This window comes from Sceloporus occidentalis, unplaced genomic scaffold (genome assembly GCF_023333645.1).
Source record: "Sceloporus occidentalis isolate IW3139 unplaced genomic scaffold, rSceOcc1.0.p SCAF_4, whole genome shotgun sequence".
NCBI classification, from domain to species: Eukaryota; Metazoa; Chordata; class Lepidosauria; order Squamata; family Phrynosomatidae; genus Sceloporus; species Sceloporus occidentalis.
This window is the reverse complement of record NW_028316984.1, coordinates 174,843,999-174,868,468: the sequence shown is the minus strand read 5'-3', so window position 1 is coordinate 174,868,468 and position 24,470 is coordinate 174,843,999. Positions and strand designations below refer to the sequence as shown.

Below are 24,470 nucleotides of genomic sequence, written 5' to 3'. Positions count from 1 at the left end.
TCAGATCAGATCAGATGCCTTAACAATATTTAGGTTCTTAGTCACTACTAATTATTTTACTTCCTACTAATCCTGCTTAAAGTACACAAACAGGCTTACAACTGAATATCAAGAAAACATAAATAATGACCGCAGATTATCTTGCATCAGTCATTAATCAAAATGGCAACTAGTCAAGATATCAGAGGGCTTGCCAGGGCAAGCTAGGAAGGAACTAGGTAAGAGTATCAAGCATAAAGATATAGGCGCAGTACAGACTGCCCCAAAAAGGGCGGCCTGCTGGCACCTATTTTTCCACCCGAGGGAAGCCTCAGCTGCCATTGTTACGCCTTCGTCAAGTGTGAGAGTTGTGGGGCGTGTGGGCGCTCCGGACATGACGAGGGCAACTGTAAGGCCAGTATGTACCAGGCCATACTGTCTAATTAAGTGCCAAAGTCAGAATCATCCATCTCACACTATTTCCCATTTCTATATACAGCTTTGAAAGCTGGACAGTGAAGAAAGCTGACAGGGAGAAAACCAACTCATTTGAAATGAGGTGCTGGAGAAAAGTTCTATGGATATCACAGACTGCTAAAAAGACAAATGGGTCCTAGAGCAAATCAGCCTTGAATTCTCACTAGAAACCAAGATGATTAAACTAAGGCTGTTGTACTTTTGACACTTCTTGAAGTGACACAGCTCATTGGAAAAGATGGTAATACAATAGTTAAGTAGAAGGTAGTAGGAAAAAAGTAAGATCACATTCCTGGTGGATTGATTCAATCAAGGAAACCATGACTTTGATTTTGCAAGACCTGACTGGAACAGCTGATGACAGATCTTGGAGGTCTCTCATTCATAGGGTTGCCAAGAGTCAAAGTTGACTTGATGACAAAGTACAATAAATACTGTATGTGAAAGCACCTAAGCCCTTCTAGTACATGTTTGTATGTTAATAGACACAATGCAAATAGAAGGTGGAATGGGGAAGGAAAAAATAGTTATTACTGATTAATTTCAGTGATCATTTTAGTGATATATTTCAGTGATTAATACAACTTTTTCTTTTTCTTCTTCAGTATCCTGTATACCAGTACTATCCAAAGTGGTGTCCCTGGAACAGAGTTGGTCCCTGAGTCATTGGCTGTTGATCACTGGAGAGTTTCCAAGAAAGAAAGAAACAATTATCACCAATGGGCTAATATATGGCGCTGTTCCCCGACACACTGCTGGTCCTTCACATCAAGATAGCCTGAGAAGCAGTGCTATAGACAGAGCTGAGAAAGTGGTTGTATCTAATCAACTTTTATAATTTTTTTGTAGCAAGCAAAGTGCAAAAATAATGAGTTTTTGAGACTGTAACTTCTACTCTAGTGGTTTAATATATTTATAGAAACATAGAATAATTTAAAGTTGATTTCTTAATCAAATGAAGCTACTGAGTGTGACAGAAGGAGACATACCTATTATTAGGATGTTGTTAGCTGTCTTCGAGCTGCCTTCGACTCATGACAACCCTGTGAGACACCTCCAAGACCCCCCATGTTGTGGCCACTTTGATTGAGTCTATCCATCTAGTATGTAGTTTTCCTCTTTCTGCTACCCTGTACCTTTCCTAGCATTATTGTCTTTTCTAGTGAGTCATGCCTTCCCATGATGTGGCCAAAGAATGATAGGCTCAATTTAGTCAACTTGGCTTCTAGGGAGAGTTCAGGCTTGATCTAATCTATGATCTCTTTGTTTGCCTATTTGGCTGTACAATCTACCACTAAAATTCTGTATCCAATATAATCCCTTGTAATAGACTTCTGTAGGAAATGCAGTAATCCAAAATCTACAAAACAGTTAACTTTGTATGCTGGTGGCAAACAATGTTAAGAGTCCCAGGCCTACATTTTGTCAAGATGTTTTTGTTATTGTCAGTTAAGATGTCCTGGAAGGATATCCATGCAGGCAGAAGCCACTTCTCTCATTGGCCATGTGGTCTTTGGGGGACAAAGAGCCACACTACTAGAGACCTACAACATACTGTATCTTTTTTGGAATGGAAGCCATGTAAGTAAATGTGCAGTCTATGTAGCAGCATTAGAACAATGAACATCATATCCAAATTTTCCTACATGTACCATCTCCACTGCTCACAGCCAATCAGTTATCATTCCCTACCAAAGGTGCTATGTTCATTTTCTTATGTTGCAGTAGAAAGCTACCTTTTCTACAACATATGTTTTTAACAGGATTTCAGTCTTGAGAGAGAGAAATATGCAAAAAGAATAACAATGAATGCACAATATAAGTCTTCAATGAAAAGCATTAAAGTACCATCCTATATAGGAAAAGTCACTGCTTATATACAAGAGAGCTCAAGAACAGCAGAAAGGAAAGGTCTGCTTAGTGATCACATTTATTCACTTTATTTCACTTTTATAAAATTTTCTCCATCATAGCCACTGTTTCAAGGAAAAATAAAACGTGGCTCAAACATATTTTGGCAAAGGTATAAACACAGTCATTTGTTTTCAACATTTCAGAACAGATAATAAAAATTATAAATACTGTTTACAACTCTGTGTTATCATGAGATTTAGAAATATCGTATTTCTCAAAAACGTCAATCTAGATATTAATACATTATTTTACAATCAGATTTTATTGTGTATACAAGACAATATTAACAAAATCATCAAGTCTCTCAGGTATGAACACTATGTTTACGTGTGAACTCAGAATTAAAGCTGCCGATGTTTCGGAGTGAAACTGAACTGCTCATTTAGGAACCCACATGTTTCCATGGGTATCAGGAGCTCTGGTGTAGGGAACATTCCAAATCCATGGGCGATCTGCAATTTAGGAAGAAAACTTTACACCACAGATATAAATATAAGTTGAATGAAACACTAAACAGGACATCTCATTCTTAGATTTTAAATAGAGCTTGATACTTCATAACTGTTTTATTATTCTACTTGTCCTTTAATGGTGGGTATTGTTACTTTAAACAGAGTATGAATACCTCTAACACAGTTTGTAAAACAAGAGGCCTTTTCCACAAAAGCCAAGAAATCAAAAGGAAACTAAATTCAAGAGTGGAAATACTACATAAACGACAGGAAGTGCACTACATGATCAAGAAAAAATAAAAAGGTGACAGAATACATTGAAAAAATAATAAAAGAGGTGGAGGAATGAAAGATTCCTTCTGAAAAACCTTTTGTTGATAAAGGACCATTACAATAAAGGCCCGGGCAAAATGTGGCATGGCGGCGGTACTAGGGTTAGGGAGTGCGCACCATGCAGACACTCCCTAACCCTAGTACGTACTGGCGGCATCAAAGTGGCGGCACCCTGTCTACACGGGTGCCCCACTATGACATGATGGACACATAGCGCCCGCACATCCCGCCGCACTTGTGACGTCATGAGTGTGCCGTTGGCGCACTCTGGCATTGCAAGCGCGACGCAAAAAGAACGTGCTTTTTGTGGCTTCTTTTTTGCTGGCAGTAAACCACGTGGTTTATCTGCTGCGGCTTCCTGCCAGCGGAAAAGGAGGCGCCGGCAGACCACCCTTTTTGGGCGGTCTGTATTCCGCCAAAGTCACAATTTTAGAAAGTGAAACTGAAGCTGCCTTCAAAGCACTTGGGAGAAAAAAAAATCACCAAAAATAGACAGCATAACAATAGAACTGTTTCAAAACTACAGAGATAAATTCCAAATTCTAAACAAAAACTGCCAATGAATATGGAAAACAAAACAATGCTCCACACATTGGAACTGCTCAACATACATTCCAGTTCCCGTGAGGGGATGCCAGGGACTGCAGTAACCACTGGACCACTGCAGTAATCTCAAAATCTCAAAATATGAAGCAAGAAATGCTAGATTTTCAAGCTGGATTCCAAACAGGAAAAGGCATTATGGATTATATTGTGAACATACACAAGATAATGGAGGATAGCAAAAAATTCAGAAGGAAATCATCCTGTGTTTTAGAGACTGTAGCAAAACCTTGGATTGCATAGATTATGAAAAACTACAGTTCGCTGTAAAAGAAATGGTGTGCCATACCATTTGATGGTTCTGATGTATAACCTATACTCAGGACAAGAGACACCCTTTAGAACAGAATATGGAGAAACAGAATGGTTTTCAGTTGGCAAAGAGTCAGACAAGGCTACATTTTACCACCCTATATGTTTAATTTATATGCTGAACATATATGGAAAGCTGTATCAGAATCAGAGAAAGAAGGTGTGAAAACTGGAGAAATGATCGTCAACAATTTAAGAGATATAGATAACACTATGCTACTAGCAGAAAATAGCAAAGGCTTGGAATGATTATTGGGGAAAGTCAAGGAAGAAAGTACAAAAGTAGGGTTAACACTAAGGAAACAAAAATAATGACCACAGATGATATACATAGCTTTAAAGTAAATGATGAATACACTGAAATAGTTTTCAATACCATGGCTCAGTAAAAATTCAGAACTGGGGCTGCAGTCAAGAAATCAGAAGATTAGGACTTGGAAGGGTAGCTATGAAAGAACTATACAAGACTCTCAATAACTCCTCAAATGCTAAGATATAATTAAATATCTAAGTCAGAATTATTCATGCCATAGTATGGTTTCTGAGTTCTATGCACGGATGTAAAAGCTGGGCAGTGAAGAAAACTGACAGGCAGAAAATCAATACACTCGAAATGTAGTGTTGGAAGAGAGCTGTATGAATACCATGAAATACTAATACAATAAATGAATGGGTTTTAGAGCAAATCAAGCTTGAACTCTTTATAGAAGTCTACACTGATGCAATATACTTTGGACATATGAGAGAACACGATGCATTAGAAAAAATACAAATTTTCAGAGAAGTGGAAGGCAATAGGAAAGGAGGAAGACTGCATTGCAAATGGATAGATTGAATCCGCAGCTTTAAGTTAGCATAACAGTGATCATCATAAGCTGAAGCTGATGTGAGAGCAATTAATAAATTTATTTCCATATCTGTATCTATGATTTGCTTTGATCCTTCATAATGCTAACTGCTTGCCACTTTTTATAGTGATATTTAATGCTGGATTATGTACCCATGGGAAATTACAGTGCAAAAACACTTCATTAGAGCACTAATTAATATCTAAATTTTATTTTGCCTTGATCAAGGTGTGTTAGAATCTTCAGCATTTCTAATTTTAACTCACAAATTTTGAGAACCTATACCAAAAGTAATGGACTTAGCTCAACAACAGTTTGTGTATTATGGTATAAACAACACTAACCAAATTCATTCACTGTAGCAGCTCCTGGGTGATAGCAAGACATTTTTATAGCCACTTAAAAATTTCAAGCCAAAGGGCAGTCTTTAAATGCACTATGAACTCTGTGTTACATAAGTTTTAAAGAGCATCTAAGGACAAGTACATGTCAAAGAACACTCTTTTCCTTTCTTCAACACATGAAGATGCAACAATCTGAAACAAAACATTCAAACTTAAGATGATTATTATAATCAGACTAAAAGTGGTGGGATCAGGTAGCTTCTGTACAACTGTTGTGAAGTAAGTACTAGTGAATACCATTTTAAAATATTTAGTAGTTTTAATGCCTCTATTTTAGGGAAGCTCAGGGGCTGTACATACAACCCCTAAGGGGCGGCCTCCAGCCGCCCCTTTCTTAGCCGGATCAGAGCCACGGCAACCTCACACTGTGGCCCCTCTCTGGCCTTTCGAGGACCCAAAAAGGAGCCATAAAAAGCAGCTCCTTTTTGCACCCTTTTAATGGGTGCCATAGCTATATGGTGCTCCTTTGGTGCTGCGTCTTATGGATGCAGAGCCAGAGGCACACCATGACGCCGCACGGTGTGTGGAGCGGTACAAGGCATTAGGGCACCCTGGGGGGGGCAGAGTCGGGTGTGCATCGTGAGGGCTCTACACCCCAACTCTGCCCCCATACTGGCCTTTCAGGCCGGTGTGTACAAGAACTTACACATGCCATGAGCATTCAAAAAGATTTCACTTTGTAGTAGATTTGAAGTTAGTGTCAATCAAATGCTGGAACTAGTTGAGCAAGGGACATAGCCAGTGTGCCCAAGACATTGTGAGGCAGCTTCAAAAGGGATGGTGTCTACAACAGCAAATGCTGTTTTGTCTCTATGAACAATCCAGTGACAGGTGACAGATGATTACAGCATATATTTAGGCTTCATATATGTTAATGGCACAATATATTACTTATATTTTAAGTCCTGTAGTTTTAAGTTAAATCCAAGACAGGATTCTTGCCAGTACAGTCATCCCTCTGTATTCACAGCTTTGGCATTCACGTTTTTGATCGTTCGTCGGGTCAAGGTTGCCACATGCACATGCACTCCTCCTCCTCCTCTCCATCCCCTTCCTGCCATCCTGTAACTGGCCTAGCAGAGCCAGCTACAGGGCAGCAAGGAGAGGAAAGAGAGGCAAGCATGCATGCTCCTCTCCATCCCCTTCCTGCCGCTCTGTATTATTCACAAAATTTTCATATTCTAACCTCCACAAATATGAAGGGACGACTGTACTATATACTTTACACTGTGGAGCATTATTGACTCTGATTAATTTTCTGCAAAGATACTACATCACTGAAAAAAGGGAAGTTCTCAATGAAGGGAAAAATATAACTTAATTATGACAACTTTTATTATGCCACAGGTGTATCCATTCTTAAGATATATTTAACCTCAATACTGGACTTTTTATTGATGGGTTAAGGTTTCATCCATTATCATTCATATATTTCTTCAAGGGATGTATACTGATAGAGCAGCATAACTATATTTTATTTGTCAGATTGGGTAGCATCTGTTATCCTTTTGTTTTTTTTCCAAATGGGCTGTCAAATAAAAAACCACAGAGTGAGAATATTATACTTTGACTGGACTTTACACTCCATGTTTCTTGGGGGACTTCACAATATACATCCTGTGGCCCTCTGAAATTCAGGTATCAGAGCTTTTCCTAGCAAACAATCCTGTCTGAGACCTGAGGGATCTTGTATTTCTATGTACCAGCCTTTGAACAATCATCTACTATTAGAATTCCAATGCACATGCAGAATTTTAAAGAGGAAAAGAAAGTAACAATATTTCACATTTCCTGCTTTATCTGCAAAATTTACTGACAGTAATTCATACGTCTGACATATCATTCAATCTTTAGTATATTAATCTATTGCACAATGAACAGAGTGACATTTCATTATATCAGACAGAACAGAGCACTGCTCTCTCTGTAGGAGAAAAAGAATGCAAATGCATATAATAGGAAGCCAAGATATTATGTGTCCATCAAATGGAGCAATTTGCAATGATTCAGAAAGAGAAAAAGCCATGACAGATCAATTTCTGAACTTAGACATTTACAAAATCATTTATAACTAAAAAGAAAACTTTAAGTGAGTCAGCTCTTTCTTCAATAAGAAATGGAAGAGTTCACTCCAACAAACAAGGTAGTGGACAGCAGTCTACATCAAGCACTACTGAATCTAAATATATTAAGCGTGGGCAACTGTGGAAGGCTAGGAAGCTGCATTAGACTACCTTGGATCTCCCCTATTTTACTGCACCCCCCCCCCCAATCAAATTGATCTCCACTGATATGAATGGAACAAACATGCAAACTGGTAGACTACTCTGAAGGAAGCTTTCAAGTACACTTAACCTTAATTTGTACCATCTGGGTGGGGTAGGATTACTTTTAAATTTCTTGTGCTGGTGGAGCCCAAGGCTATTTATTTGAAACTGCCTCTTCTAGGGCATGATATGTTCCCCTACTATCAGCCAGCATTAATCCTGTTTTTCACCAAGTACTCAATGCCTTTACTGTCATGAAAGAAGGAGAAAGAGCTTTTTCCTGAACTTCCAAGCATCTTACCTTTGTTTCCATACTTCTCTGGGGGCAGATCATATGGTACAGGAAATGATGAAACTGGCTCATCCGAAAACATACTTTCCTTCACTTTGAAGTATCCTGTATCGAAGCCCTGTGAAAAATGAAGATGGAGAAGATTCAAATTTTTGCTTTAGTCAACATAAATGCAGCAAACAGTAAGACACAGTCAAGTTTATTCCTCTTTGGAGTGCTTACCAGTCAGAGTCTTAAACTTATCAGTTTTCCAAAGGTAAAAGCAGGCATTTTATTAGCTTTGTAATTATTTGCCCTGCTCAAAGAGAGCAAGGCCTCAAAAGGCCAGTTAAATAACTTTCTGGAAACATGAACTGCCTATGAATACAAACAAAAATCCATCAGTGATACCTTTTATTGGACAACCAATCACTGATGGATTTTTGTTTGCATTTCTTAAATGGCCAACACAGCTACTCCTGAATGTTTTCTGCCTTATGAATGTACATTTTAATGGCCGTGGTTAAAATCCAGGAAACCATAATATATAGCAGATTTTCTAGATCTCCACTGCTTAACAAAGCCTTATTCTTCTGCCATCCCACATGCCATGCTACCAGCTGCTTCTGAAGAATGAATGGAGGGTAAGGAGCTAGAAATGGAAGTCAACATTAACAGCCTTTCTGGGCATTCATTCAAATGCTTTCCATATGCACGAGTGCCCTCTGGGTTCTGCTGCATATTAGCAGTTCTTAGAGATCCTGATGTTTGGCCTATCATTAAAAGATGTTAAAGCCCAAATTATTACATACTGTATACAAAAATTATTACACTGCATACAAAACAACAACAACAAAGAGGTCAAGATATCCTTGCATAATAAAGAAAAAAACTGAACTGACTGGAGGACACCTGAAGGCTGCTTCCAAAATGCATCCAACGATGATTTCTTTCTTTCTTTCACCAGTCTCCACTTTTCTAATAGTTTCCATTCTGGTGGCTTAACTTACAGATTTGTGCTTTTTCAGCATGCAAAGGATAGCTACTAAGGCAGGTTTATCAGCTCTCCTTCTGCCTTTTGTTGTTCACACATGTTCAGAAAGGGAATCTGGAGACAGCGGCTTTTTACCTTACTTATTGCAGGCAGGCACATACAATAGGATCAATTTAAGCTTTATTGAACTGTTTACTGTTTCTCTAGCCTGCTTACACTATTTTCCTGAAGCCAATGCTGATAAAAACCCTCCAGCTAGACATAGAAAAAGGAAGAAGCCTGACAGACATAAAAAGACTTTGTTTAAAAAAAGCTTCTTTGTCAGAGCCTTTGTTATTTGAGGTATGCTTGTACTGAACGTCTTGGCTTTTTAAACTTCTTCCAGTATCAGTATGGCAAAAAAATAAAATAAAAAAATAAAAAAAATGGACAAAGAGACTGATCAAGTATCATGAAATGCTACATATAGTTGCTTTATGTGTCAGACTGCTAGGACAACCACAGATTTCACAAAAAGACTCCCACTGTAAATAACAGGTGTCCTGTCCCAGGAATCTACTTAGAGTACTTTTTTTGTAAAAAACATATAAGACTATAGGGAAAAAAAAGAGCACTGAAATTTATTATCATCTTTATTAATTTGCATTTTACCTAGACTGTCCCCTTTTTATTCCACCGCAACATGAATATATTTTTCATGTTTACACAGATTAAAAGACTGTATGTTCCAACTTCACCTTTAATCTAATCCAACATCACAGCCTTTAAATAGATTCATTATAGACTTATTTTACTTGAAATTCTCATTTTACTTTCTATTTAACCTTGCTTTCTAAAGAATGTACGTACTATAGAAAATTAATTTCAGGAATCAGTAACTTTATCCTTAAATAAAATAAGTTCTCAACCCCCCATTAATTATTGTTGTGTGGAGATACTATGTTTTTATAGATAAGTAATGAAATTACTGAGTGCTAATGCTTTTATATTCTTTGTCTGCTCAAACTGCAGGAATCTGGAGTCTAAAATTTCTTTTTAGTTGTTCAAAGTGATACCAAGACAAAAGAGATAAAATAAGCCAGTTTTTGAACGGAATGATTTAGAGCGTACCACAAATGTGATTAGATCAAAAGATTATATTTCTACTTTTAGAAATTGTGTCAAACAATGCTGAAATGTGGCTCATGGGGTAAGATCCAACAAGATATTCAGAAATTCCAGTAAAGGGACATTCCAGTAGGAGTGATTCTCCCTCCTGTATGCAAATCCCTATGTTCCCATCATCTAAATATGGAATTATGCATATATTACATTCTTGTAAATTCTGAACCCAGACAAAATGGTGTCAGTTTTAACAACCATACTTCAGACTATTATTTATGAAGCTGTCTTGCTTTGACTAGTAATAGTTAATTTTAACTATCATTTAAGAGATGGACAAAATATCAAACTCATAAACAATACAAAAAAAGGAATACTTCTTGCAAGCACTGTGCAAAGTGCAGGCATACCTAAGTTAATGAAACGTCTGAGAGCTAAGCTTTTAATGAAAGCTTTTGGGCATGTATGGTGAGAAGAGAAACAGGCTCACTCTCACTCAATGGAAGAGAAAAACCTTAAAGCAGCCCTAGCTTAAAGAATCACACCAAACAATCATGAAACTATAGTTGTGAATCAGCTCCCTGTGTGTAGTGATCATGCAGGGGTAGCTGTGTTGGCCATTTATCAGGATGAGGGACCAGCCTACAAAAGATACCCACACCAGTTAACTAAGGACAGAAACAACAAAATGCAGGCATCTGACTAACATCTCTAATTGTTTTTCTCCTGTTTGGTTTGTAACATCTTGCCTGATGAAGAAGCCAGTGGAGCTTCGAAAGCTTGCAACAAATATACTGTGCATTTTGGTTGGCCAATAAAGGTATCACTTTATTAGATAGAAAACTAAGGGGCGGAACAGACAGCCCTGAAGGGGCAGCTTGAAGCCTCTCCTGAGAGAGCTGGGTTGGGGCTGTGGCAACTGCACACTGCGGCCCTAAACTAGATTTTTGCCGGCCCAAAATCTGCCGCTCCTTTTTCAGCTGTCAAAAAACCTGGGTTTTCCCTCCCTGCCGCGGCTTTACAGCATGCAGCATCAAAATGCCATGCTCTGAAGCCACCCAGAAGCCAGTATCACACCACCTGCCTACCCACATGTGGGCTAGTTTCACAGCACTCCAGTGGTGCGGCATTTACGAGTACATGCTACATACTGCAGGAGCACTGTAAAGCCGCGACAGGGAGGGAAAACCCAGCTTTTTTGCCCCCTAAGTCTTAACAATAATAAATAATTTATTTGTATCTCGCCCAATCAACGAGGAATCCGGGCAGCTAACAACAGTGGAAGTACAATAAAAATACAATAAAAAACAAACTAATCCCTTCCCAGCTCCCCAGTGATATAAAGCAGATAATAACAATAAGCAATATGAATACAGTGGCAATCAATAGGAAAACATAAGAACGTCGCAAATCAAACAAGGTTTGTAGAAAATACTTTCACCAGCCTTTCAGAACAAGTCCACATCAAAACAATATTAAGCAAATTAAATATAAACATAACATAATACCTGATAGAAAAAACATAAAAATAGTAATTACAATATGTCAAAAACCATAATCCATATAACATAATAAACAACAAAAATTACACTTTATCACAATTAATAAAAAAAATTTATAGGTCTTCTGTTTATTTCCCCACTCTTTAGGTTGTTAACAAATGTTCACTGGAACTAAAACATGTTTACAGCAGATTAAGTCTCTGGTGCGGGGAGGAGAAACATAGAAACACACGAAGTGGTTGTAGGGGATTGACAAACTCCTCTTCTCATTTCTTTAAGGTATAAGTTAATTGTTTGCGTTCAAGTTTTTAGTGACTCAGCCTGAGCCTTCCAACAGAAGCCTTGGAGAAAATTGTGCTTATATACTAATGCAACAGTGTGGGATGCTACCTGGTAAAAGAAAAAAGCAAACAAAAAAACGGCAGATCTTCTTGCATTTTGGAAAAAGCCTGCAAGTGGTTTATAGACAGTTCAAAATGTTTGTTTACTTATGCAAAGCTTATCTGACCTGGTTGTTTCATTTCACACATGCATTTTATTTATTAATTAACGTATTTATATGCCACCCTATATCAAAGATCTCAGAGCAGCTTACAAAAAGCATTAAATCATGTCACACAATTTAAAACAATAAAATAATTAAATTAGCTGAAACATTAATCTTCAGTAATAAGTTAAAAACAGATCACAAATATTTAAAAAGTTTTATTAAAATGATGTATATATTTGGGATGAGTTAATGAGGGTCAAAGCTTTGATGTACACTCAAGTTTTAACTTGGTGCCTAAATGACATGAGTGTTTGTATCAGTCAGGCAATATGGTTAATTCTGAATAAAATGTTTCCTGAAACATACTGAGTTGCCCTTTTCCAGTGTAGGAACCTAACTCTATTCTTTCTATATTATTTTTGCTTCTTGTACCAATTTGTTTTGTTAAAGTAAAGTAACGTCCAAGACTTATCTAGTTTGTTAACTGGGAAATACCTGTTGCCTGTCTTTGTAACACTAGACTTTGGTCTAGAATTACATTCCCCAAAAGCCATTAATAGAACCTTCTTGATGCCAGGAACTGTGGCCCAAATCCCAACTTGATTAGGCCTATTTAATCAATGGGAAATTGATAAATTGGCATTTAATTTCCATTGATACAATGGCTTTATTCTAGTTGGTGCTACAAATTGGACTGGTTTTACACTTAATAATCTTCATAGAAAATATATGGTGAACAAAACAAGGCTATTCTTATGGCATTCTCCTGCAAAAGATGTCTTTTGATGTCTTCATTTTCTTATTAAAACTTACATTCTTGCAAGGTGGATAAACAACATGATTCTGTTTGCATTCACAACACATAAAAATCTATTTACTGAACTCACAAATTCTGAAGGCAGAAAGAGAACTCCCAGCTCATAAGAACGGATCATTAACTGGCTGCCATTTTTTTCAAAAGCTCCCCAAGCAGCCTTGGAAAGATTGGCACTAAAGAGAAAGGAAAACAGCATTTCTGTTAGAATTGTGCTCTCATGTGTCCACAGTAAAACTTCATCTGTATAGACTACAGAATACAGCTTATGGGAAATTTAGTGTATTGGTTTTCTTGCCAAAATATTACAAATTCTCAGATTTTAAGATGAGCTCAGTGAGGTCTTCTCATGAGAACTTTGTAGTCCTGAAGTTGGACCAAATCTTAATTCTATAGAAGGGAAAAAATGGTATGACACTTCAACCAGCAAAAGGAAAGGCAGAAGATTCACCTACTTCTGTGACTCAACTAAAAAAACAACTTGAGTATCCAATAAATTTTGAATGGCACTAAATGGAGAACACAGGAACTAAGACTGAGGGATCACAGAAGTAGCCTTACTGGCCCAAAGAGACAAAGATAGAAGACTTACCTTGTAACTAGAAACCATGCAATCTTCTGGAAGTCTGGAGATGCTCTCATGTAAGTCTTAATGTGTGGCATTGCATGGCTACGACCAGAAGTTTCAGCAGACCATTGGCTAAAAAAAAGGGGGTGGTAGTGGTTCAGGTTAAAAGTTATCTAGTGTTCCTTCAACTAACATTATCCTCATGTAACAGTCATGGGCAGAATTGGTTTTTTTAAAAAACTATTTCCAGCTTCACTAGTTATATGATGTATGAGCAAATGGAGTACAAAATTGTGTTTGAAATGGATACACACATATCTCTTACAAGAGATTAGAAAAGGCATAATATAGCCTCTTCTGGCATGGTTCAGATCCTCTCCCTAAACCATATTGTACAAAGCAGCAATCTGCAATAATTCCTAGAGACTGAGCCCCCAACAATGATCCACAGTGTTGTCTCTGAACAATGTTTGGAAGTTTAGCTGTCAGCTTGGAAGCTTTGCTGATTAGTGAGGAGTATCAAGGCCACATTCAGTCAGTTCTGTGAAGGCTGCAGTGGCCTACTGATTATTATTATTATTAAATTATTATTAAACTTTATTTCTAGAGCGCTGTAATTATATACAGCGCTGTACAGAGTCGGTAAAATTAAGGAGTAAATATAAAAGCCTGCCCAAGGCGTACACTCTAAGATAATAACAATTAAATAGAGGAATAGATAAAATTACCATGTAGAAAAGAAAAGACAAATTAAAAGACAAATTAAAAACATCAAATATAAAAGCAGATCACATCACATCAAACATTATCAGACAGCCAGATGACAATCACAAATTCCCTGAGAACGCTTCCCTAAACAATATGGTTTTCAGCTCAGCCTTAAAGCTGGTTAGGGAAGTGATGAGGCTTTTAGTGATGGCTTTTAGTCTCAACACACTAACAATGAATGGATCAGTGTTGGATGAAATGATATGCAATCAGAATTTGCTTCATAATGACTAGCCAGAATCCAAAGAAAGGACACAGGCAACACTGTAAACAGCAGGCTTTCTCAAGCTTTCCTGCCCTATTGTAGCTCTCTTTTCCCAACCAATTCCTTCTTGAATGTTGTGCATATACAGAACGGAATAAAGGAAAACAAATGGAAAAGAAAACTCTTGAACATGTGATTTAATTTTTTTACTACTAATTTAATTCATTGATTATTGTTTTAAGTCATGTTTGAACCACCTTGGGTTCCATTCAGAGAAAAGAGGGATATAAAGAGGGTAGAAGATTAACCATCCATCATGAAGCCAAGCCCTCCCTCCAGTCCACCTGCCTTGGAGGTAGAGAGGAACTGCTGGACCTCATCCCCTTCCCCTTCACCACTCGCTTCTCCTTTTGTGTCATGTCTTTTTAGATTGACCTTCTTTCTCCTTACATTCCTACTCGCACCCTCCGCTCTTGTAGTCAAGGTCTCCTGTCACAGTGTAGGACTACCACTGCCCCGTCCCAAATTCGTCCCTTCTCGCTTGCTGCCCCTTACTCCTGGAACCTTCTTCCCGCACATGCACACCTCATCACTTCTCTACCCAGTTTCAAAACTGAATTAAAGACTATATTGTTTAGAGAAGCATTCCCAGAGGTGAGCCCCTCTCTGACCCAGGAAGCCTCCTTTTAACCATCCATTAAGCAGCCAAGCCCTTCCTCCAGTCGATCTGCCTTGGTCCAGGCCTCGGAGGTGGAGAAGAACTGCTGGACCTGATCCCATTCCCCACCACCACTCCCCTCTCCTTTTGTGTCGTGTCTTCTTAGATTGTAAGCCTGAGGGCAGGGAACCGTCTAACTAAAAGATTGTATGTACAGCGCTGTGTAAATTTACAGCACTTTATAAATAAAAGTTAATAATAATAATAATAATAATAATAATAATTGTAAGCCTGAGGGCAGGGAACCGTCCAATTAAAAAGATTGTATGTACAGCGCTGTGTAAATTTACAGGGCTTTATAAATAAAGGTTAATAATAATAATAATAATAATAATAATAATAAATTGAATAAATAAAAGACAATGAACATGATGCACATGCTATTGTGAGATTTTTGGACATAATTCATTAAACTTTTATTCCGCCGGGGTCAGATTCATAATATTCAGGTGATATTTCTTTACAAACCTGGAAGGAAAGTTAATAGCTACATATAGGAAGACTTCTCTCTATGGCTGTGGGATGACTTGGAATATGACATGTCCACTGGGCTACAGGTTTTTCAAATCAGCACCTTGGCACACAATGAAATGCAAAGAATGCCTCCATTTTTGGAAAAACTTAAAAATTATTTAAGTTATTCAAATTTATATCATATCCAATGAGTTTTTTTTTTTAAAAAAAACCATTCTAAAGCTTATCTAATTCACATGTAAAAAATGTGCATTAGTATCACTTGCTACAAATTCAGTTGATTTTGGAGAAAAAAGTCCAGGGTATGAAGTCATAATACATACATTCACTTTTAATAACAGAATGCTTTTAAACACAAAGAGATTCTTACACTTACTGAAAGTAACTGTGCAGCCAAAGCTGCTTCTGTGCAGTTTGTATACTGTAAGGAAGGGAGCCCCCGGCTAAAAGAAAAAGGATTAATTACACATAGGTATGTGTTATTGAAATTGCTAAAAAACAGAAAGCTGAAACACTCACTTTTTACCACAGCATTACTACTGCATGAAAAAGCCCAATACTCTTCCAACCACAAACAAAGAACAACAGATTTTACAGGATTTTTACAAGTGATTTACACTTCAGCCTCTTAAAAGAATTCTGTAGACAGAATATATCTGGTGTATCTTGTTATGGCTGAAAGGTGGGATAAATTATTTTTTAAAAATTTTGAACACTCCTGGATGTTTAGAAACCATTTCCAGGAAATCTCCTGTTTATTGTAATAAATAATACTCCTTTGATACATTAGTATTTATGTATTTTTACCTGGATAACCTTCTAAACTCTGTCTCACATTCTCCACAGTTGGATAAACCTAAACAAAAAGCATATAGCGACAAAACAGAAATAGTAAATGTACCTCAGAAGATAGTTATATTGACTTGAATGCAATTTACTGATCACAGAAAGTACTTGCTTAGGGACGGGCAAATTACATTTCAAAGGCACTTTTGTAGCCTCTACACCTATAGACAGCCTTTCTCTTTCAAAAATAATAAACACAGACAGCACTTTTTCTGGCAAAAACATGGAGGAGAGAACTCTTCTTCTAGAAACCTCCAAGACAAACTATTCAAAATGTTTCAAAAGCAATTTTAAAAGGTTGCAAGGCCTATCTGTTATTATATCCTGCCCTATATCCAAAGGATAACTTATAATAAAATCAGCGTAAACCCATAAAGAACCAACCCTTAAATGTAAAAGACTAAAATATTTTAAAAACAGATAATTCAAAAACAAATAAAACAATTTAGAACAATGTCAGCCACAGAACATGTGCAAAGTGGATAAAATAATTTGAGCCTGTATGCTTTAATAAAAAGCCTCTTTTGGATTTGATGCTGGAACAACACCAATATGGTATCTAATGTATGATAACACTTAATGTGGCTACATTACTCCTGTTCATGAAAGGCTGTAGCCAATGGACCACTCAATGCTAGCCTCGAGCACTCTGAGCCAGAGAGTCTACCTGGGCCTTCAGCGATAAAGATGGATCTAAGAGTATTCCTAGCTACACACCTGCTCCATCAGGAGGAGAGCAATCCTATCCTTGACATGTAGCTTACCCAATTTCTGGACCTGATAGCCACCAATTCCCAAACCTTTAATCTTAATGGGATTCAGTTTCTATCAGCACCTTACATCATCCAGGCACTGGTCCAGCACATCCCTGGCTGACTCCTGATAAGGAGAGGCAGTGCTGAGTATAATCAGCATACTGATGACACCCAACTCCAAAACTCCACATGACCACAGCCAACTGCTTTATATAAATATTAAACAGCATGGCAGCCCCCAGTTTAGTAGCCAAGTAGCCATCCCTGGTCTAAAACCAATATTATGCTGGCATTCAACCTCCAGCATGATGGGATTCTTTCTGTTTCTCCCAGAGTTTTCTGTGCCATCCAAAAACTGGTTCTGGACAATTTCCCAACTGTATGGAGGTTTGAGTTAGGCGTTTTGTGTTTGTATTAGTCTTAGTCAGGCTTGCAATAAACATACTAAGAACAGTGAGAATTAAGCTGGTTATAACCCATTTGTCCCTCTGTCTTCAATGGGTCTACTTGTAGCATGACTGGCACTGAATACAAATCATTAAATCAGAGTGCCTGTTTTGGGACAGACTAACAGAACTAAGTAAAATTCAAAGATATAGCTGTGTTAAATCTGTAGAATGAGTATGTAGAGCGACTAAATCCATCTGACAAAGTAGACTAAAGTCTACGAAAGATCATGATGTCAATTTCTTTCTTTCAGTTAGAACTAAGTAAGCCATTCAAAAATTCATAATCTAAACAAGAAGTAAAAGTAAATCAACAAATTGTTGTATATGGCAAGAGAAATGTGCAATAGGAGCATTTCAAGAAGTTAATAATCTACAAATTCCACTGAGCTCAATGAGCTTAAGATCTATTTTTCACTATACTCTACAAGCTTTAAAAGATTTTGAAAAATATGTTTTAGCTAAAACATTGAAATCTCTCTATCTATAAGATTTAGGCAAACATGGCAGTGGCAGAACGTACGCTCCTACACATTTTTAAAAACAAAAAACATATAAAAAGCAATACCAAGCAAATGGGGATGTCATGATTTGTTAGACTCTTCACGCTGTTTCCTAGAGAGGCCAAACTGTCTCGAAATTCGGAACACAACCACTTGGACTGATCAGCTCCCATTGATCCAATACTGGAGAATTGTCCTATTACAGGCCATGAATTCTGATCAAGTAATTGTGTTGCATGATCTTTCAACAGCTGTTTTGAGAGAAACAACAGCAAGCAAACATTATCACTTTAACCTGTACAAAACAAAGTGTATATTAGATTAGGGAGTTTATCGCACTCTAAATAATGTGACTTATCCCTGACAGGATGCAGGCACTTTTTAGGTTCCCAATGATATTATCATATGTGAAATCGCCGCTACTGGGTGGCCACTGGGTGACTGCAGCCCAGGTCACAGCTGCACTCAGCTGGCTGTTTTGCAAAAACAGCAAGTGCAACACATGTACTTGAACAGGATTCATAGCCTGTTTTTGCAAAGCGGCCAGCTAAGTGTGGCTGGGGCCCAGACTGCAGTTGCCCTGTGGGAGTGGTGGTGATTTCACATGCAATAATAGCTGTTGGGAACCTGAATAGTGACTGTATCCCATTGGGGTTAACTCACATTATTTGAAGTGTGATAAACTCCTAGGTTACATCTGGCATAGAGTTTGCTACTTATGAACACCAACATTCATTAGCTACTAATTCAACAGCTCTTCTAACCCTCAGACCAACAATGGATTCATCTCAGTTATCTGTTGTACATCTTTATACAGTTTCTTCTATGGCCAGCTTTCTCTACTTCGTTCAAAAGAAGGGAAACTATCAAAATGCTATAATGGAAGGAAAAATTCTAACATTAAAAACTGACACCTTTACTGTAGCATAATCTTCTCTGAGTTAGTAGTCATAAGATATAGTGTGTACACTGTTGAGCTTCAACTTTTCCCCACTGAAAAGAGTAAGTCTTACCTTAAATATTGTACTGTATAGGTATTTTATTTACACTTGAATAACAAATTAGATATATTATCACCCTTAGGGTCCAATTCAAGGTACTTTTCTCTCTTTAACAATTTCTAGAGCTACCAGGGAACTGGGAGTACGGGATAAGGCATAGGCTTAGAAAAAGACCACCCTGCACACCTTTGAGGAAAAGTTGAAAGATATGGGTATGTTTATCTTGAGGACAAGATTGTCAGAAGGCTGTATGATGATGACATTCAAATATTTGAAGGAAGCTGTTACATGATGGAGGAAATTAGTTCTATTCTGTTCCAGAGGATAGGTCCTGAACAAATGGGTTCAAATGATACGAAGAGGTTTTTACTAAATATTTGGAAGAATTTCCTACATGAACTTCTAGATAAAGGCTAGAAGGTGGTGGTTCTCTTTTGGGTTTTTTTGGGGGTTTTTTGGTGAAAAGGATAGATGATCAACTATCATAGTCTTCTGACAATAGATTTCCCATATTCGAAGATTCACTGGGTACTTTCTGGGGTCCCTTTTAGTTTTAAGATTGTAAGAATACATACTTACTGAGACAGAAAGAAAAGAGGTACAAAAATCTAGTACCTTTCTAAGCCTAAGGTGTCCCCATTTCTCCTTTTCATTATTTTGGTATCGACCTGGAGTTGAGCCAAGAAGATATACTCTACAAAAACAGACACACACTGAGCATATGCATATATGCCAATAATAAATCTAGACATGTTTACCAAAGTGCATTCTAAAGAGCATTAGAAGTCAGAACAAAGTATTTTCAAAGACACTACTGCCTGCTGAAGAGAAAATACTTTTCAAAAAAAGCAACCAACCCTCTTCATTTCATTCCTATATCGTGCATGTTCTGAGAGTGTGAATAAAAGTGAGACATTTATAAAAATGATAAGGTAATCTGGCACCGCCAGTACTATACACCTATTTCAGTATGGAATTGAATGATACACTAAATCAACCAAAGTTTTTCAAGAAGTATTTCAAAACAGGTACCTCGTCTCTGAAAGATCATGTTGCTTGATTATTTCAACCCATTCACTGAGAGCAGGAGCATTATAAGACATCAAATAGCTTATTAGGTCAGTCTTAAACATAGTATGAGATTCACCATCAGATGCAGCAGTTCCAGGTGGTAGTCTTGGATACAAAGGACTTAGCCATATTCTAGAAGGTTAAAAAAAACTTGAATAGGCAACCTTGACAACTGGTAGCATTTTCCAATTTCTTTCAGTTAGATGAAGCAAGAGGCATCTTCTGTTATTATTATTGACAGGTGAGGCTGCTACAATGCTATGGAGCTCTGTGAATGTCAATCCCCTCTGAAGATTGAACTTTCTGGATGACTATACTAGGGCAAATTTGACCTGAGGGAAGAGAGGAAGTAATAGGTGTTTATGCCTTGCCATCTGAGATTAGTGTGGCTGCAGGAATCACTGGAGAGACCTGGAATGGAATGTGATCCAAGGCATTGTCTGAATCACTGAAATCATAAGGCCTAGGCGCCTTGCTAAAGTCATGAGAGACACAGCAGATAAAGAGCATATCCTCTGCACCTCCGTCCTGAGATTGTCCTGTATCTATTTTGAAATATAAATCATGCACTTGCTCATATCAATTAGAGCTCCCAGGCGAGTTATGGATTCATCGGGTTCACCTGACTGACTTTTCTTTCTTTTTAAAAATGTATGTTTATTAGAACATATTGATAATATCTTACACTACAACTTCTTCCTTTTACATTTTATAAATAATTTTTTCATTAAATAGTACTCCCTACCTTCTGGAAATTAGCTCTACATAATTCAGCCTGTCCTTCATTTCCATCACCTATTTTCTCATGATCCTCTCCCTTTAAATGAAATCTTTTTTTCCTCCCTATTATACCATGATCAAATTTTCTATGTTATCTGAAGACAATATCTTGCACATGTAATAAGCGTACCACTAAGTAATTTATACACACTTATTATTGGTGATCTAAGCCTATGAATATAAATATTCCAAACTTTGGTTTAAATTGTCTATTAAAAGTTTCCAATCTTTAACAAAGCTTGCCGTCACTCCATATCTTAACAAGCAGATCAGCTTCCCCATTTCCACAAGGTCATACAGTTTAAGAAGCCAATTGTCTTGAGTCAGAATATTAGTTTTCTTCCATTTCTGTGCAACTATAAGCCTTGCAGTAGTCACTATATACAATGCCATCCTTTCATATTCCTTTTCCAAAATAATCCTGTCATATTTAATAAATAAAGTTCTGGATTTAATTGAATTTTCACCTTTAAAATTAGCTTGGGGTCTCTTTGGAGGTATGCTGTTTAAATGATGTATGCATCCTAAGAATCCGGAAGCTGCACCAAAGCTGCACTCCAATGCTTAGGAATGGAGTGTGGCTTTGGCGCGACCTCCGGACTCTTAGGACCCATGCATCATTTAAACAGCATACCTCCAAAGAGACCCCAAGCAGCTTTATTTTGGCAGTCTGTAACAGGCCCTCCTTATTTGGGCCCAGAACATCCTAGCTTTATTACAAAACCACCAGACATGGGGAAAAAAATGTGCCAACACTAGTTGAGCACTCCCAACATTTATTACTTTGGCCTTTAAACATCCTTGCCAGTTTTTCAGGTGAAAAATGCCATCTATAAAGCATTTTCCTTTAAACCATAATTCAATGTAATTTTTAATCTTTTACACCATGTGATTTCTCTAATGTTTTGGGCCCACTTGATCAGACTTTCTTTAACAATTTCTTCTTCGATATCTAGCTTTAATAATAGTTTATAGATTTTTGTGAATGTATGATTATTCTTAGAGCACATTATTATATCAAAATTTGACATTTTAGTTTCAAAACCATCTGACCTCAGATCCATTCGTAATCTTTCAGCAAGCTGCCTATGTCTTGTTTTCATTTTGTTTGTTCTCATCAAGTATTATTCTTTTATCCCCCCCCCTTTTCTATATATCTCAGCTGACTCTTCTTGACATTTATCAGAAAGCCATTCAATTACAGGCAATCCATGGCCACTCTGAAATCCTGCAAAGCCCTTTGATATGTTGTGGCCCTCGACAACATGTCATCTAAGTATGGGTAAAGGCATATGCCCTGTAACTTCAGATGAGCTACTAAGGCCATTAGAACATTTGTAAATACCTTTTGTAAATCCCTTTTGAAATTTTGCCCTTTTAATTAAAAGTAAACATACTAAAAGTTAATCTTCTAGAAAGTGTTTCTAACTTGTAGCTATATGCAACCCCCCAAACTAGTAAACATTTCCTTTGTTCATTTTTTCTAGTGACAGATATAAGGAGAAGTAAGTAAAAGTAAGCAAAACATTTGCTAGATAATTCATGCTTTTATATTCACAGACACCACCACCATTATATTCTATGCAGAAAGAAGAGGCAGGATCTATACTAGCTATGTAGACACATTTTTACTGTCAACAGACAAAATTTCTTCTCTCACCTAAAATCCTACGAGATATGTTCTTTTCTCCCTCACAAAACTCATTAGGTATAATTTTTCTTGAGAGGAAAAAAAGAAGAGAAAAATAAAGGCCATTTAGAGCCAAATCTTATTCTCATATTTCCTGCTGCAAACAAAAGAAAAAGAAAGGAATGTTTCAACTAGAATAAAACATTTCTGGAGCTATTCTCTATTACGAATGAAGACCGGATTCAAAGATGCACATACATTTAAGGCAGTCTAACCCAAGCAACTAACATCTAGGAGACTTTGAAGCACTGGTGTATTAAGGTAAATATGGACCAACTTTTTAGATCTAAAAATATGAATCTGTTCAAGAGCTTCTGAAATCTTAAATTCATTACAGATGCCATTATCAGAATTAGCTACTAGTGTTTCCTATCTCAGATGGTCCAAAGACCATCTCTACACCATTAAGGAGCTCACTCATACAAGCAGCACATGAAAACCTATTTTCTTCTTTTAAAATGAAACATTCTACATATGCTGGACCTTGGTCTCTTTCAAACATATAAGGAAAAGTGGTACCTTTACAATTATTGACATCCTTTAATGAGGGAGCATTGTTCCTAGTATTTTGTTGTAAAGTTTCTGGAAGATCTCATAAAAGTCTAGAAGTTATCTAGTTACCTAAGTAGCTTTCACAGTTTAAGAATGATCACAAAGGATCAGAAGATAGATACGGTAATAACAAACTGAGAGGTTATTCCTCTGAAACACTTCATTCTCTGTAACTGTATTAACTATCATTTCAGAAACCATAGTAGAGAAGGAAAGGGGCTTATTAGGTGTACAACTATTTGAGAGAGCCTGACCCAGATATTTGGTACTGTACTTCACAACATAAGGGAAAGACATACCAACAAGAATGGATCCTCAGGGAAATAAAGGAACCTAGAGGCTGCTAGGAATGCAATAACTCATGGTGTAAAGCCACAAGGCACAATATTAAATACCTTTCTAAACAGTGTACATAACCCTTAAGAATGTTGCACATGTATACATGTATAAGAATGAAAGCCCAATATCCAACAGGTGCTTCTGAAGGAAAGAGTAATATCTTCTCTATCATGCAGTCTCCCTGTGCATTCTAAAAACTTCCAGAGAATCACAAATCCACTCACAGTAGGTTTTTGGGGAACTCCTGGCACTACTACAAATGTAGCAATGGATTTACCTAAAGGAAGAGGGGTGTCTCCAAAAAAAAAATAATAAAAAAAATAAAAGAAAAAAAGAAAAGAAAAGAAAAAGAAAAAGAAAAAGAAAAAGAAAAGAAAGGAGAAAAAAAAGCAACAATCAGGCAATGTGTGGCTAACTGTATGTTGCCTTATTTCAGCATATGTCATGCAAATCAAAAAACTTAAAATCTTTTTGCTTACCCTTGTGTTTTCTGGTACCAATCATCATCAATAAGATTTGAGGTATGTATCACTACTCGGAGGCCTTCCTCATAATGCAGTAACATCATTTTCCTTTGTGAAACACAGCTACCATAAGTATCACATGAAGCCATTATCAAATACACCAAAAGCCCCAACTGTCTCTTTAGCATATTTGTGAGACTTTCATACGTAATTTTTTTTTGTGTGTATGTGTCTTCAAGTCACCTGTCAACTTAGGGTGACCCCATGAATTTCATAGGGTTTTCTTAGACAGTGATAATCAGAAGTGGGTTTGCCAGTTTCTTCCCCTGAATTATAGCCTACTGCACCTGATATTCATTGGTGGTCTCCCATCCAAGTACTAAACAGGGCTGATCCTGCTTAGCTTCTAATATCAGGTGGGACCTGGTGCCTGTAGGGAATTATGTTACAGTTAGTTTATGAGTCCATCAACCCATTTAACAATAAATGGATGCTAAAATATTTTTCACTCAGATGGGAATACTTAATT

The 24,470-nt window shown here is 37.2% G+C and overlaps 1 protein-coding gene across 1 annotated transcript in view; it reads right to left on the bottom strand.

Moving 5' to 3' along the window:
• Positions 1-2,424: 2,424 nt before the first annotated feature.
• LOC149315035 (tyrosyl-DNA phosphodiesterase 1-like) overlaps positions 2,425-24,470 on the bottom strand; it is a 32,171-nt gene continuing 10,125 nt past the window's right edge. The window contains exons 7-16 of the mRNA XM_089522376.1: positions 23,957-24,049; positions 20,078-20,248; positions 19,661-19,739; positions 18,110-18,295; positions 16,302-16,350; positions 15,871-15,937; positions 13,354-13,461; positions 12,835-12,937; positions 7,891-7,999; positions 2,425-2,822 (exon numbers count right to left, since the gene is read on the bottom strand). Coding sequence (XP_089378502.1) covers positions 2,749-2,822; positions 7,891-7,999; positions 12,835-12,937; positions 13,354-13,461; positions 15,871-15,937; positions 16,302-16,350; positions 18,110-18,295; positions 19,661-19,739; positions 20,078-20,248; positions 23,957-24,049 — 1,039 coding nt within the window. The 3' untranslated portion in view covers positions 2,425-2,748. The remainder of the gene's footprint in view (positions 2,823-7,890; positions 8,000-12,834; positions 12,938-13,353; positions 13,462-15,870; positions 15,938-16,301; positions 16,351-18,109; positions 18,296-19,660; positions 19,740-20,077; positions 20,249-23,956; positions 24,050-24,470) is intronic.